This window comes from Neoarius graeffei, chromosome 8 (genome assembly GCF_027579695.1).
Source record: "Neoarius graeffei isolate fNeoGra1 chromosome 8, fNeoGra1.pri, whole genome shotgun sequence".
Taxonomy (NCBI): domain Eukaryota; kingdom Metazoa; phylum Chordata; class Actinopteri; order Siluriformes; family Ariidae; genus Neoarius; species Neoarius graeffei.
Window position 1 is genome coordinate 72,901,694 of NC_083576.1, and position 17,054 is coordinate 72,918,747.

At 41.0% G+C, this 17,054-nt stretch overlaps 1 protein-coding gene across 1 annotated transcript in view; it reads right to left on the minus strand.

Moving 5' to 3' along the window:
* Positions 1 to 17,054, minus strand: part of dock4 (dedicator of cytokinesis 4) — a 214,840-nt gene that overhangs the window by 117,511 nt on the left and 80,275 nt on the right. Inside the window, exons 16-18 of the mRNA XM_060926739.1 lie at positions 15,776 to 15,932; positions 9,651 to 9,748; positions 4,293 to 4,376 (exon numbers count right to left, since the gene is read on the minus strand). Of these exons, the coding sequence (XP_060782722.1) occupies positions 4,293 to 4,376; positions 9,651 to 9,748; positions 15,776 to 15,932 (339 nt within the window). The remainder of the gene's footprint in view (positions 1 to 4,292; positions 4,377 to 9,650; positions 9,749 to 15,775; positions 15,933 to 17,054) is intronic.

The following is a 17,054-nucleotide window of genomic DNA, read 5'->3' on the forward strand; positions in this document are numbered from 1 at the left end:
TTTTAGATTCCTCAAAGTAGCCAGCGTTTACCTTGATGACGCTTTGCGCACTATTGGTGTTATCTTAACCAGCTTCATGAGGTAGTCACCTGGAATGCTTTTCAATTAACAGTTGTGCCTCGTCAAAAGTTAATTAGTGGATGAGTTTCCTGCCTTCTTAATGCATTTGAGATCAAAGAGTAAACAGTAAATAAGAAACACAGTAAATAGCCCTATCCAACAACTGTAGTAATCCATATTACATCAAGAACTGCTCAACTAACTAGAAAAGCACTCAGAGAGCGCAGACCTCCGCCAAGAGTCCTTTAAAAAAATCCGGGATCCAGAAGGTGATCCGGATCACCGCCAAAATTTAATGGATTGTTACTTGTGCCCAGTCACACCTCTGGAAAAAATTTCAGAGCAATCCGTTCATTACTTTTTCCGTAATGTTGCTAACAAACAAACAAACAAACGCTACTGAAAACATAACCTCCTTGGCGGAGGTAATAATAATAACTAGAATGCATTTCCGGAGAAAATGTGAAAGTGTGCTTGCTCAGGTGCGCCACCATGGCGACCCGGCAAGAGAGGCGACCGCACGCCCACACGACAAGTTTTGTGTCAACACGCGAAAGTTTGGCCAAGACACAAGGCGGATTCTCATATGGAGATGACAGGCTGGCAAGGTTCTTTACAGGGACATCCCAGAGCATCACTAACATCAAAATGTAGATGTAATTCTAAATCCGTAAAGAGATATGACCCAAAACACGTTTTTGCTCATTGTGGCGCCTCCTAGTGGCCATATGACACCAAATTTGATGAGGGTACATGAACTGGTGCCGAAAGTCATCTCAACAAATATGGTCTTGATATGTCAAAGCCTTTCTGAGATATGAGCCAAAATACGTTTTTGCTAATTGTGACGCCCCCTAGTGACCAAATGACACCATATTTGATGAGGGTAGTTTGGATGGTGTCCAAAGTTATGCCACTAAATATGCTCTTGATAGTCAAAGTGTTTTCGTGATATGAGCTCACTTCCTGTTTGGTGGCTTCGCCATCGATTTTGATTGGCTGCCACAGGCGAACGCTTCGACATATAAGAGCGAAACGAATATCATTCATTAGGCATGGACTGGAGATCATGTGTGACAAGTTTCGTGATGATTGGACAAAACATGCGGCCAGGGTCACTCTACATTCACTTTGGACAAAATTCAAAATGGCGGAAAAGCTAACTAGGCGGAGAATGACGTCATAGGGTGCTTTGGAATCGTCTAGCTCCAAGGATTCCAACGGCATCAGGCTTATGAAAATCAGACGTACGGATCAAAAGTTACGTGCATGAACGCATGTAAGACTGTGATCAGTTGGTGGCGCTAGAGCGTGAGACGTACCAACATGAAACTTGATGAAATCAATCAGGGTCCACTCCTCTATCAGTGTACCAAGTTTCGTGACTTTACACCTTACGGTTTGGCCTACAGAAGGAAAAATCTGTTTTTTTGCGTCGCGCGCCCATTCATTTCAATGGGGAAAAAATTAATCCTTTAAAAAAATCCGGGATCCAGAAGGTGATCCGGATCACCGCCAAAATTTAATGGATTGTTACTTGTGCCCAGTCACACCTCTGGAACAAATTTCAGAGCAATCCGTTCATTACTTTTTCCGTAATGTTGCTAACAAACCAACAAACAAACAAACGCTACCGAAAACATAACCTCCTTGGCGGAGGTAATAAAGAGAAACGACATCCATCATTACTTTAAGAAATGAAGTGTGTTTTAATTAATAAAAATATAGAAAACATTTCATTAGAAGGCGAGTCCAAACTTTTGACTGGTACTCTGTGTGTGTGTGTGTGTGTGTGTGTGTGTATGCTCGCAGGATTTTTGTACCACAAGCTCTGTTGACAGAATGTGTAGAAACAGCATTGAAAAGCATGTGATATTTTACACCGTTTTTGCTGGCTGATCCAGTAACCATCAACGAATAATCACCTCAATAGCGCCCCTACTGGATCAGCCAGCAAAAACGGTGTAAAATATCACACGCTTTTCAATGCCGTTTCTACACATTCTGTAAACATACGGTAGCATCTGGTACAAAAATACTGTGGCTATATATATATATATATATATAAAGAGTTATTCCACAAAATCAAGTCGTACATGAGCTGATAGCTGACGAGGCACGTAGCACCGAGTCGGCTATAAGCCATGTACGATGAGATTGAGTGGAATAACAGTTTTATTATATCCACATTCACTGGATTTTGAGAAACAGAGCATTTTTTTTTCCAAATTTGACAAAAAAAACTTTATACATGTCAATAAACCTGTTGAGAACAGCCAAACTACAAACATGGACCCTTTGAACTACAACTCCCAAGAACCACAGCGCCCCCTGTCACCGGCCTATTAATTACAGCTGCCACTCATTTCACTAATTACCGTCACACTATTTAAAGGAGAACTGAAGTCATTTTTAAACTTGCTTTATTTCTTAATTAACTTTTTATTCAATTACGTTTTCGGTTTTAGTCACATTATATTGTGACTCGTATTGGCAACTAATTGCAATTAAATATTATACTTATCGGCCTATTCGGCTTTTAGCCATGTTGAATTTAGTTCATTTGGTCCATGGCAGGCGTCGCTTATCCGCGCGATCTTCACGAGACTTGTGCGAGACTTCAAAACGTGAAGTGTCAGCCAGGTGTCAGTGCCGCCATTTTGAAAACTGTTCTCCAAACGAAATATTGCACAAAAACGAGTTTAAATGACGATTACTGCCTACGTTTTTCAAACTTTCCTGATTGCTATCAAAACAAACAAAACTTACGGCTTGATTACGTCAGCATTCGAAAGAGGGCGCGCGCGTCTTTCGACAACGTTGGCAGATGTCGATCACTTTGATTTCCGCTGTACGTTTTACTTCCGTCCTACGATGTCTCGCACAGGTCTCAACGAATCTCGTTTACGGCCATTGCTTTGACATATGGACTGATATATTACACAGCATATTTCAAACACTCATAACTTGCTATAGCAGCGACAAAATAGCGATCAAAAATGCATTCCTATATTTAATAAAATGAGAAATAGAATTTTGATAATAAAAAATTCGCCTTCAGTTCTGCTTTAAGCTTCTCACTCGCTCCACTCCAATGTGAAGTCTTGTTCTGTGTTTCTCCAGTTCATACCAAGCCTTGCATTCTCTGTCTGCTTCTTGTTATTCTGACCTCTGCTTACTCTCTACGTTTACGTCATCTGTCTTGCCTCTAGTACTCTGTTTGCTGATTGACCGACCCTCGCTAGTTATCTGACCACGCTTCCTGTCTTACGATTTGGCTTGGTCTACAGTTTGCATCCCACTCTCCTCTGCACATACATCCGTAAGTGCCTGCACTCTGACGATACGGTATATGAGCTGATATCCTAGTCGTAGAGTAGCCATTCAGACCATGTAATTGCTCATATCCAGTGAATTGTGGATATTCACCTGACTGTATAAATTTAAACTTGTTGTGGGCCAAATCATTCTCATATTATTCATTACTTAGGATTATAATAATACAATATGTCCTTATCTGAGACTATTTAAAGAGCATGTGTGAAAAATATTCATTCAAACATTCTTTGCATTCTGAGAAACCTCGACTTCAGATGATCCTTTGTGAAATAATCACATATCTGCTGTCATGACTTTGGAGTTTATTTCAGGGTTTGGGAAGGTAGGATTTTTGCATACAGGAATTGGACCAATTTTGCTGAACATTTGGCTGGTTTTATCACACAGATCTGACATCCCTGGGGCATTGTGCCTTAATTTATCCTTCCGAGATCTATAAGAGATCTACACACAGTTATAAGATCTAAGACCTTTCTTTCTCCAAACATGATAACCAGCATTAACCAGTCAAAGATGTCGAGAATTAATTTGAGTTTATACTCTTGTGGGATTGTGTTAATACTTAATTACGCTGTGTTGCGTTAATTAGACTATTAGCCTACATTTAGTCTCAGCCTCTGATGCTCTGCCTGCGGCTCTAAAAACAGTGTACAGCGTATCATGAAACCAAGGAGTGGGATCAAAGAGCTTTCAAAGCTCAAACGGTTATAAATCAACCCTTGCAATGGTCCCATGCTATTAAATATGTTTTGCTTGCATTTGTATTTGGCAGGTAACCACGGCAACACAGCAGGTGAGAAGAATGAAAAAAGATTGGTTATTAAAATCCAAATCGCAAAACACTCCGCTGAAAACAGGAGATCTGAGATGGTGAAGCTGTAAACGTGTCTTACCAGGCAGTCAAACACTTTCAGTCCATATCTCTGTGGGCTCTCATCTAACACGGCAAACAGCGTGTCCAAGGTGTCCTGCAAAAACTGAAACAGAAAGATGAGGTTTATAACCATCACAATCAGGAAAACGTACACAGAAATTAAAGAAGTCAATAGATGCAGGTCATTTCATCCAACAGTTAAGACACTTCGTCCAAAGCCTTTTTCATACGCACTATCAATTATTTTATATTTCAGGTATTTGGTTTGAAAAAAGGAGGAATTCTCAATGGAATCTGACCGAAGCAAAACACATTTTTGCAAAATGAAAACGAAACCGGAAATGACAGGAATCAGCGAGTGTCAACTTCGGGCGTGTTCGGCTGGGGCCGCTTGTGGGGAGAGATCGGTTTTTTTAGACCAAATTACATAGAAAATCTGTACTCCCACTTGCCAGATATCCTTGGCAAGTGCGATATCCAGATATTTTCTCAGTCTTTATATAGGCACGCTGATGCCTCTTGATCACGTGCAGGTGAGCCTCATTAACAGCATGCGTACGAGAGTTCGCTCGGGTGCGCTCTGGACTGCGTGCAGCGCCGAGCGGACTCTCGTACGCACGCTGTTAATGAGGCTCACCTGCACATGATCAAGAGGCATCAGCAGCATGCATATATATACACTACCGTTCAAAAGTTTGGGGTCACCCAGACAATTGTGTTTTCCATGAAAAGTCACACTTTTATTTACCACCATAAGTTGTAAAATGAATAGAAAATACAGTCAAGACATTTTTCTGGCCATTTTGAGCATTTAATCGACCCCACAAATGTGATGCTCCAGAAACTCAATCTGCTCAAAGGAAGGTCAGTTTTATAGCTTCTCTAAAGAGCTAAACTGTTTTCAGCTGTGCTAACATGATTGTACAAGGGTTTTCTAATCATCCATTAGCCTTCTGAGGCTACGTTTACATTAGACCGTATCTGTCTCGTTTTCTTCGCGGATGCACTGTCCGTTTACATTAAAACACCTGGAAACGCCGGGAAACGGGAATCCGCCAGGGTCCACGTATTCAATCCAGATCGTGTCAGCTCCGGTGCTGTGTAAACATTGAGAATACGCGGATATGCTGTGCTGAGCTCTAGCTGGCGTCTCATTGGACAACGTCACTGTGACATCCACCTTCCTGATTCGCTGGCATTGGTCATGTGACGCGACTACTGAAAAACGGCGCGGACTTCCGCCTTGTATCACCTTTCATTAAAGAGTATAAAAGTATGAAAATACTGCAAATACTGATCATTGTGTAGTTATGATTGTCTTTAGGCTTGCCATCCTTCCACTTGCAAATAATAAGTGATATGCGCTGGGATCACACACACAGCGGCTCAGTCCCGAAAACACTGCTAGTGTGCTTCACTCGCGTGCTCTGTGAGCTGCGCAGGGCCGGAGTGCGCACCCTCCAGAGGGCACTCGCTGTTCAGGGCGGAGTGATTTGGAGCGCAGGATGCCTGCGGAGCCGAGCGTATCCGTGTATTGGTATTGTTGTGTGCACGCAAATCGTGTATTGGTGTTGCTGTGTGCACACTAATCGTTTTAAAAACGTTAATCTGATGATCTGCTGATACGGTCTAATGTAAACATGGGCTGAGACAATGAGCAAACACATTGTACCATTAGAACACTGGAGTGATAGTTGCTGGAAATGGGCCTCTATACACCTATGGAGATATTGCACCAAAAACCAGACATTTGCAGCTAGAATAGTCATTTACCACATTAGCAATGTATAGAGTGGATTTCTGATTAGTTTAAAGTGATCTTCATTGAGAAGAACTGTGCTTTTCTTTCAAAAATAAGGACATTTCAAAGTGACCCCAAACTTTTGAACGGTAGTGTAAAGAATGAGAACGCACATTCAGTGCAAAGTATTACACCACGTCAGTGCGCATTACCAAGCCTTATTCTCCCATGTAGAGTCCCTGGGTTTCCGATCCTGTTTTCAGTTTCTGTTTTTGTCTTTGCCTGATTTAGCCTGTTTGTGCCTCGCTCAACCTTTTGCTAGTTTCACGTTTATGAGTTTGCCTGCCGTTTTGGATTGTTTGCCTGGGTGTTTTTGATAGTGCTTAATGCACTCCTTTAAATGAATTATGGTTTGTTTATATCTCAATCTTGTCGCACGTATAAAATAATTGATGGTGCATATGAAAAAGGCTTTGGACAAAACGTCTCAACTATTGGACGGAATGGTCATTGGACGAAGTGTCCTGATCTCAAGTCAACCAGAAGTGCTGCTTGAGTTGTAATAACATATAAAGCACAAATAACCAGAGGTGGACAGTAACGAAGTGCATTTACTTGAGTTCTGTACTTAAGTACACTACCGTTCAAAAGTTTGGGGTCACCCAGACAATTTTGTGTTTTCCATGAAAAGTCACTTTTATTTCCCACCATAAGTTGTAAAATGAATAGAAAATATAGTCGAGACATTTTTCTGGCCATTTTGAGCATTTAATCGACCCCACAAATGTGATGCTCCAGAAACTCAATCTGCTCAAAGGAAGGTCGGTTTTATAGCTTCTCTAAAGAGCTAAACTGTTTTCAGCTGTGCTAACATGATTGTACAAGGGTTTTCTAATCATCCATTAGCCTTCTGAGGCAATGAGCAAACACATTGTACCATTAGAACACTGGAGTGAGAGTTGCTGGAAATGGGCCTCTATACACCTATGGAGATATTGCACCAAAAACCAGACATTTGCAGCTAGAATAGTCATTTACCACATTAGCAATGTATAGAGTGGATTTCTGATTAGTTTAAAGTGATCTTCATTGAAAAGAACGGTGCTTTTCTTTCAAAAATAAGGACATTTCAAAGTGACTCCAAACTTTTGAACGGTAGTGTACACTTTTGAGTATCTATAGTTTACTTGAGTATTTTTTTTTTTTTTTTGGCAACTTGTGACTTTAACTTCACTACATTTGAAAGGCAAATATTGTGCTTTTTACTCCACTACGTTTCTATCAAGGTCCTTGTTACTTGTTACTATGAAGAACCTTAAAGTGGATGTGTTTTTCTTTTCGAAAACATGATTGTTTTTTTTTCGCAGGTGACACTGAGACAGCCTATCAGTAATCACTAGGGTCACGTCATGTCCATAGACTGTATAAAATCAAGTTCAATGATTTCTCCGCAGCATTATTTGAACACGATCAGTTGATGGCAGAATGGAAGGAGGCGGTTCTTCTGGAGAACGCACGCACCCGTGACCATACCTAGAACCCATGTTTCTGAAAGGATTAAAGATTTTTCATTTTAAATGTTTGCTTTGTTTGCCAAAATCGAACCACATCACGGCCTCCAAAAACTTGCCATCCGACCTACGGAAGCATATTGAGGTCTATAAACGTTTTATTCCAAGAGAAAGCCTGCAATGAAGTTGTCTGTGCTTTTAGAGCTAGCGATAATGTTGCAAACGTAGCTATGCAGTCTGGTTAGTCAAATGACTTTCTATGGATTTGCCCGCCAAGTTGCCGTAGCCTTGTCCACGGCTAACGTTAACACATAGCTAGTTAACTTGGACACTGCTAGTTAGCATGTAAAAACGGAGTTACGCTAACATGAATAACGTTAACTTATCTGAAGTGCTTTCAGAAATGCTTTAGCATAATCTTGCCAAATAAACAGAATGTAGAAATCTTTCTTTTCTAGCAACTTTAGCTACCCAAGATGATTTTGAGTTTGAAAAGAGTTTGCTAGCATCAGGTGGAGCTTCACTGACTTGCTAGCTTAACGTTAAACCACGGTGATTCCACAGGCAGATTCATATGTGCATGAATGCATACAATTACGCATGCACGCACACACACGAGACCTGTGAGATGGACAGTATTGTACTAGTCAGTCACAACAAATTGTTGGAATTTTTTGTTTTGATGTCAGATGATGGTCTTGCACTTTTTTTTTTGTCTTGCTTAAAGCAGTGTTGCTGTTGGGCAGTTATTAAGCGCGAGGTGTGGATCTGGGTTTTAATCAGGTTGGATTGTCATTTTTATTTTCTGAGCAAGCTGCATTTACAGCTATTCCACTGTTTTCCTGATTAACATACACATACATGTGTGCACACACTGCCAGAGCTGGGTCAGAACACTACCATGCTGCTTTATGGGGATGGGTAGGAGTGTTAGAATTTTTTTTTTTTTAAAAAGGGCTCTTTTCAGTTCAGTTGTGTTTCCTTTTTGTAACGTTCTACCAGGTGTTTATTCTACAGGTTCTACGAGTTAGTCAGTAAATCCAGTCGGTTGCTTCAGATTCAAGATTTTTTATTTGTCATATACACAATAACAGACACAGCGGTTTATTATTGGGTAATGAAATTCTTATTTTGCAACTGCCTGACCAAACTACGCTTACCAAAATAAAAAGAAATATATATAATATCTCATCTCATTATCTCTAGCCGCTTTATCCTTCTACAGGGTCGCAGGCAAGCTGGAGCCTATCCCAGCTGACTACGGGCGAAAGGCGGGGTACACCCTGGACAAGTCGCCAGGTCATCACAGGGCTGACACATAGACACAGACAACCATTCACACTCACATTCACACCTACGGTCAATTTAGAGTCACCAGTTAACCTAACCTGCATGTCTTTGGACTGTGGGGGAAACCGGAGCACCCGGAGGAAACCCACGCGGACACGGGGAGAACATGCAAACTCCACACAGAGAGGCCCTCGCCGGCCATGGGGCTCGAACCCAGGACCTTCTTGCTGTGAGGCGACAGTGCTAACCACTACACCGCCGTGCCGCCTATATATATATATATATATATATATATATATATATATATATATATGAGAAATATAAAATGCATATGGAATGCAAAATATAAAAGGTAGAGTGAAAAATTATAACATTTAAAAAAAAAAAGGGCAAACAAACAATGTGCAAACATAGAGGTAGATATACTGTGCAATGTCTTGTGCAAAATTGCTAATATAATCCGTGGCTCAAAGCCTGATGGAAATATATAGAGAGAGGCGTTACTGTAGGTTTTGTACGGTAAGCGGTGTGGCAATAATACAACAAGGGATTGAGAAAAAATTTACTTTTAAAACTTAAGTATTTTTAAAAGCAAGTACTTCAGTACTTTAACTTGAGTAAAAATTTGACTGGACAACTTTCACTTGTATCGGAGTAACATTTGACCAGTGGGATCTGTACTTTGATTTAAGTAATGAAGTTGGGTACTTTGTCCACCTGTGCAAATAACTGATGAAAAATAGATGTAAAACGGTGATTGACTGCATGTTCAGTTAAATCTTAAAGATGTTAAGGGAATATGAAGGGGAACCGATGTCTTAAAGAACTATTTTACCTTAACTATCTCTGTGCCATCCATGTCCTTCAGTTTGGACAAGCCGTCCATGATCCGGTCCGGATGGGTTCTCCACTTCAGCAAATCCAACATGTCACCTGTCGATTGAGATAAAACAGCAGCTGAAATATAAATCATGCAATAAATGTGATCAAAACATAGCTTCAGCCCTGGATCATGTGTCAAGTTGAACTGTAAACAAACAACAGTTCGCTTGATTCTCACTTGTGTTGGCACTTATCTCACAAAGATCATCAGAAACCCCTTTAAAGACCTGGATCTTAGTTAAACAAGACGGAGAAGAAGTGATCACGGCGCGTTGTAACTGTACAGCTGGGGAAGAATTTTGTTGCAACTTTCGTGCATACAGACTTTGTGAGGAGTAAACAAAAACAGCTGGGGACTTTAGCGCTTCGTGACTAAAAAAAGTACCGTAAAATAATGACACATAGCAAGAAAAGTACTTGGAAAACACTAAGGACATAGCTGAGAGGGAGATACAAACCTTTCACCAAGTGATCACTGCAAACTCGAGCATGCTTCGACTCGGCTCCCTTCGATTTCAGTCAGAGGTTCAAAAGCCACCTTTCTCGACATCTTTTTGTGAAATCCTGTGTTCGTTCACCCTTTTTTATTAGTTCATGGGGAACCCTGAAGAAACTTTTATCAGTTTCACGGTTTGATCGATTCGAACAACCTAAAACAACGCAGATATAAGGCATTTTTCATGCAAGCAATGCACCTTCTCCGTACAAACGCTTTGTCAACGGAGCTTTGGTAGACCACCAGCTAAAGTTTTAAATAACTAATGAGGCGGATGTGACATCACGTGAAACCCAGCAATATTAAGCAGCAAGAGAACAGTCAGTTCTCGAAATTAATGTGTTGGAAGCAGGAAAAATTGGCAAGCGTAAGGATCTGAGTGACTTTGACAAGGGCCAGATTGTGATGGTGAGACGACTGGATCTGAGCATCTTCAAAATGGCACATCTTGTGGCGTGTTCCTGGTATGCAGTGGCTGGTTAGTGCTGACCAAAAGTGGTCCAAGGAAGGACAACCGGTGAACCGTCGACAGGGTCACGGGTGTCGAAGGCTCATTGATTCGCATGAGGCATGAAGGCTATTCCATATGGTCCAATCCCACAGTAGAGCTACAGTAGCACGAGATGCTGAAAAAGTTAATGACACCTTTCTGTTTTAGCCAGCATTAACTTTTTCAGCAGTTTGTGCTACAGTAGCTCTTTTGTAGGATTGGACCATATGGGCTAGGCTTCAGCTATTTTCCGCAAAGGGAATACAAGTACAGTCCATAGTCTCAAAAAGTCATATTAAGTGAAGCCAAGAGCGTGATAATGATGTTGAATCTAAACTGTATTGCTCTATCGCACCATTCCACTGATCCTTGTTATAGTTCTAGCCAATCGGCAATGAGGACCGCACATCTCACTTTACCTCGCTCATTTGCACTATTCCGCACTACCTCATCTTAACAGCTGGTAGTTTGTTTATACTGCTTATTTCATGTTTACCTGCTGTACCTCAAGTGCCCTTGACTGTTTGGTTATTTTATTTATTGTCCAGTTGTATTTTTAGGTCCAATTTATGTGTGTGTGTGTGTGTGTGTGTGTGTGTGTGTGTGTGTATATATATATATGAGTATTTAGTCTACGTCTAGTTCATATCTAGAGTGTTTATACTGTTTATATTGTCTTATATAGTGAAAATTCATTATGTCTGATTATTGTAACTATTCTTTAAGTTCGTTTCTTAAGACACGTATTTTTTAGTATGTTACCTCGTTTGTTGACAGTTTCGGCGAACACTTCCGCCTTCTTCAAAACAGTCACCAGATGTCGAGTGGTGACGTGCCTTATCAGCTGATGTTACTCTATGGAGGCGTGAACGTCCCGCCCAATTTGACAGGTAGTCCACGCCTCCTGCTGTCAGGTCGCTGCCCCAGGACTGCGCTCCAGGTGTGCGACAGCGCGTACGCTCCCTCATCCCGGTTCATGGTCCTCTGTGCCCGTATCTCCACTGCCTCCAAAATCCAACGCTGGTATCTATTTTCTTCAGCGCGAATGACTCTGGCCTCTTCCCAATTCATTATATGATTATGTCGTTTGCAGTGGTCTGAAATGGCTGATTTTAGGTTTTCTTGGTTTGCTTTTTCTTTTTCGGATCTTGTGAGTCTTTTTGTTGTTTCTTTTTCACATTCTAATTGGTGTTCTTTCCTGCGAGTGTGGAAGCATCTGCCCGTTTCACCAATATAGACTTTATTGCATGAACGGCAAGGGATTTCATAGATGACGTTGCATTTATTGTCCAGTTGTATTTTGTCTTTGGGGTGAACTAGCAGCTGTCGGAGGTTCTTGTATGGTTTGACCGGGGTGTTGATGTGGTATTTCCTCATGGATCGTTGGATGCGTTCTGTAACTCCTTTTATGTATGGTAGTGTGACAAAGCCCCGGTTTGTTTTTTCGGTGTTTTTTCTTGTTTGTTTGTTTTTTTCCTTTATTTGTGTCTGTAATTTCCCTTTTCGAATTGTCCACGGTGGATATTGGCAGTTTTTTAATGCCTGTTGGATGTGTTGTTCCTCCTCCTGTCTGTCTTTCTCCTCCGTGATGTTCTGTGTTCGGTCGTATAGTGTTCTGATTACTGACATTTTGTGTGCGATGGGATGTTCAGATGTCCAGAGAAGATATTGGTCGGTATGTGTAGGTTTTCTGTATGTTGTGATTCTGATATTACCTTCTTCTGTGTGGTGTATTTTTAGGTCCAGAAATGCTATTGTCTTGTCCGTTTCTTCTTCGTGTGTGAATTTGATGTTGCCTGTCTTGTCTATGGAGTTTAGATGATCCGTGAGTTGTTGTGTGTGGCCTGTTTTGGTTATTTCAAGAATGTCATCAACGTATCTTTTCCAGAAGATAGGTTTGCAGTCATCCGGTGCTGTTTCTATGGCTCGGGTTTCCAGATCCTCCATAAAAAAGTTGCATAGAGTGGCAGATAGCGGGTCCCCCATTGCAAATCCCTCTTTTTGTCTGTAAATTGTGCCTCTGAATTGGAAATATGTGGACGTGGAAATGAAATGTAATAGTTTTGTTATATCCTGTGCTGTAAGTTTTGTACGTTTTTTCAGGGTTCTGTCTGCTTTTAACCGGTTTTCTACTATGTTGAGAGTGTTTGTGACCGGTGTTTTTGTAAAGAGGGATATGACATCATGTGATACAAAGATTTCATCCTTTTTTATCTTGATTTCCTTTAGTTCTTTCGCCAGTTGTTTTGAGTTTTTGCAGTGGTATTCCGTGAGTCCGAGGAGTGGTTTAATTATGTCTGCCAGTGTCTTGGAAAGGTTGTAAGTAACTGATCCTATACTGTCTACTATGGGTCTTAGTGGTGCTCCGGGTTTATGAATTTTCGGTGTGTCGTATATCCGGGGGGTGATGTCTGCTGTGGGGATGAGGTGGTTGTATGTTTGTTTATCAATTTTGTTGTCGTCCATTAACGGTTTGAGTAATAGTTTTAGTCTTTTTTTCTTTTCCTCTGTCGGGTCTTTTTTGAGTATTTCATATGTGTTTGGGTCCGTGAGCATTTCATTCATTTGAAGAAGGCGGAAGTGTTCGCCGAAACTGTCAACAAACGAGGTAACATACTAAAAAATACGTGTCTTAAGAAACGAACTGAAAGAATGTTTATATTGTCTGTTTGAGTAATTAGTCTGTGTGTAGTTCTTATCTAGTGTTTACACTGTTTATATTGTCTGAGTGTTTAGTCTACGTCTTGTTCTTATCTAGTGTTTATACTGTTTATTTATACTGTTTACCGGTATATTGTTTGAGTGTTTAGTCTATGTCTAGTTCCTATCTAGAGTGTTTATACTGTTTATATTGTTTGTTTGTTTTTCAATTATTCTATTTGTATTTATTGCATTGCCTGTTTGCACCGTGGGTCAGAGAGGACTGATATTTCATCTGTGCTGTATGTCGAGCATGTATAGCATATTTGACAATCAAGTTGACTTGACTTGACAAATCGCGCCAGTATTTGTAAAAACCAAACATGAACAATGAAAACGCCAAAGAAAAAAAGATTTGCCATGACAACAAGTTCAAGGCGACTCGGTCATCGGATCATCCAGCATCAAAGCACTGAGGTGAGACGCATGCATTTTGTTAAGTGTGTTGGTCTGATTTATCGATCGATTTTCTTCAAATATAGCACTTCAGTCTGGGGAGGCACACCCCTGGACCACCTAGAAGGGCACGACTGCATCGTGCAATCTAATCTACCGCTTTTTGTTCTCAGGGGGTTGGCAAGTATGTACTGTAAATGTAACTGTAAAAAGATAAAAAAGTATGTCATGCCAATCTTTCCTAAATAGCAACTGTTATCATTGGTTTATTGTATAAGAGGAGAAAACACTTCAGGATGTGCTGTAATAAGAAAATATTCATGTCAGACCACATCACACCATTCTGTCATTGATTATTTTCCCATAACAACACAACTCATTGTCTTTTATTCTTTGCATAACACGCACTGCTTTGTACAGTTTTTGTCAAAGCCTGGATGTTTTTGTTTCAGTATGCAGTGTTTATAGGCTGATCGGAGCCCAGCTGCTGGACTTATTGGATTGAGCTCCAAGGTCAACAGATGCAGGTGTTTGATCAGCATGCGGCCACCCCCCATCACACACACACACTCTTTCATGTGTACCACTCACACAGAGAGCAGATCCATAAATAACACAAAGGTCAGAAATTAAAGGTCACAGAAAGTTTGTGATTATGAAAGCCAATTATTGCTCAAGATTGGAGTGATGGGCCTTTAAGAGGCAAGTGGTGTTACGCTTATTAGAAATGACTTAAAATACATATTCTGGACCAATTTTTTTTTTTATATACAGTATATATGAAAGTATGTCCCTTTACACACTCATCCAGAAGGGTAATTTTGCACAAGGCCATCTGTCTACAGCAGAAAAAAATAAAATACGTCTGGAAAAATCCCAAGGGAGTCTGGAGCCAGATTCGTGACGTTACGTGCGGAAGCGCCAGCAGGCTGCGAGAGCTTTGCACAGTTTCAGTGCACAGCCTGTGTAGACCAAGCGCTCCCATTTCTCTCTCATTGTTCGGTCTTTTGGAAAACGATGAGTACTAATCCCATCAAGATTGGTGTTGCTAGACCCTCCTACGATACATCTGTTAACCATTTTAATAATTACGCGATAACGTTGAAGAAATTTGCAGAAAACCGCCAGGTCGTTTTCTCATAAACAAACCAGCGCTGACATAGGATTCAGAGGGAGGCGTCCCGCATGCGACGTCACGAAAATCAATGTTTCCCAGGAAATCCAAATGCCAAGTTTTTTCAGAGGCGGACCAATTCGCCTCAAATGGCTTGATTTCAACTGAATTTTTCTGGTATTGCGCAAGGTAAAAAAATTGCACAAAATGCAAAATGTGACAGATATTTGACCAAAGTTTAATATAAAATAGGAGAATTACATTGATCTTGCGCCTGAATTTACCCGTGATATGCACTTTAACGTTCCACAAACCTTATGAACAGCAAATCTGAGCACTTTGCACTTCATTCATCTCATCTCATTATCTGTAGCCGCTTTATCCTGTTCTACAGGGTCGCAGGCAAGCTGGAGCCTATCCCAGCTGACTACGGGCGAAAGGCGGGGTACACCCTGGACAAGTCGCCAGGTCATCACAGGGCTGACACATAGACACAGACAACCATTCACACTCACATTCACACCTACGCTCAATTTAGAGTCACCAGTTAACCTAACCTGCATGTCTTTGGACTGTTGGGGAAACCGGAGCACCTGGAGGAAACCCACGCGGACACGGGGAGAACATGCAAACTCCACACAGAAAGGCCCTCGCCGGCCACGGGGCTCGAACCCGGACCTTCTTGCTGTGAGGCGACAGCGCTAACCACTACACCACCGTGCCGCCCCCACTTTGCACCTTTCTCAGAAAATTCTACATTTTTCCAGTTATGCAAACAAATCAAACAATAATCCGTTCTGCTGATACTGATTATACTGCTCCTGCCATTGTTGGTCCAAACGAATTATCTTAATTCCAACCAGATGGAAGTCGTGATCGTACCGTTCTGTGTGAGTTTGGTGGAGCAGAGCGTCGAGAGGATCCAGAAGGACTCTTTGCTGCTCTTCATGGTCTGGTTAGTGCCAGGCTGGAGACTGGCTTTAGAGAACGGCAACTTGAGGTAGCGAGACAAGTCCTGCAGGTTTGCGGTCTCTTCACACTAACAGAAAAAGAGCGACATTAAAGGGATACTCCAGAGTTTTTCAATATAATTGCTATCCACTGCATCTGTAATGGATGTGCAATCAGCACAAATAATTTCTAATCATTTCTCTGTAATGAAAAAAAGTAAGAAAAATGTTTATTCATGTATAATAGAATTCTAAGGGCAGGTTTTTTTTTTGTTTGTTTGTTTGTTTTTTTACTTGGTTGATAATTGTGATAGAAAGCCAATAATTTTCCTGACATTTTATCCAACTTTGCAATACTGGAGTAAAAAATAATTCCAGTTGCCTATGAAGGTTTCCTCCAACATCAGACTGACCAGAAGCTAAACAATTCCTGTTTACTTTAAATTACACAGAATTAACATTAAGTAGCACTAAAGGTGTATATCCCTTTTTCAAAGGCTGACACAGTTCCCTGAGGTCTTAATGAAATGTCTGTGATATATTTTGGTCAAAATACCACAAGGATAAAGCACCACAGCTCCCTCCTCACCCTGTCTAAACAGCCCTGTTCAAAACGGCTGATTAGAGTGCTTGTACCTTTTAAATGATAACAAGAGCGCTCTGAGAGCACAATATCCACCGCTGGCAACTCTGCCATAACTCAGGTAAAATGTGACTGAATTGAACGAAATTGCAATCTGCGTATTACCGACATATAACAAAGAATCCTGCCAAGTTTCATGAAATTCCCCCTAAAATTGTGAGAGGAGTTGATTTCAGAAAGTGAGCACCCTTCCCGGGACGGACGGACGGACGGACATTGCCACGACATAATACCCCTTCGGGCCTTTCAGCCAGTGGAGGATAAAAATTGTGAGGGAAGTTGATTTCAGAAAGCAAGCACACCTTGATGAAATTGCCAAAGTACAAGTTTGTTAATAATCAAGGGCATAACTCTGGGAAAATTTGCCCAAATTAAAAGAAATTTCAATCGGCGTATAACTGTCATATAATAAAGCCTTTTGCCAAGTTTGGTGAAATTTCTCCACAAATCGCGAGAGGAGTTGATTTCAGAAGAACGTACACCCTCATGAGTACAAGTTGTTTAATCAAGGGTCAAAACTCTGGTAAAATTTTCACAAATGAAATTAAATCGCAATATGCGTATTACC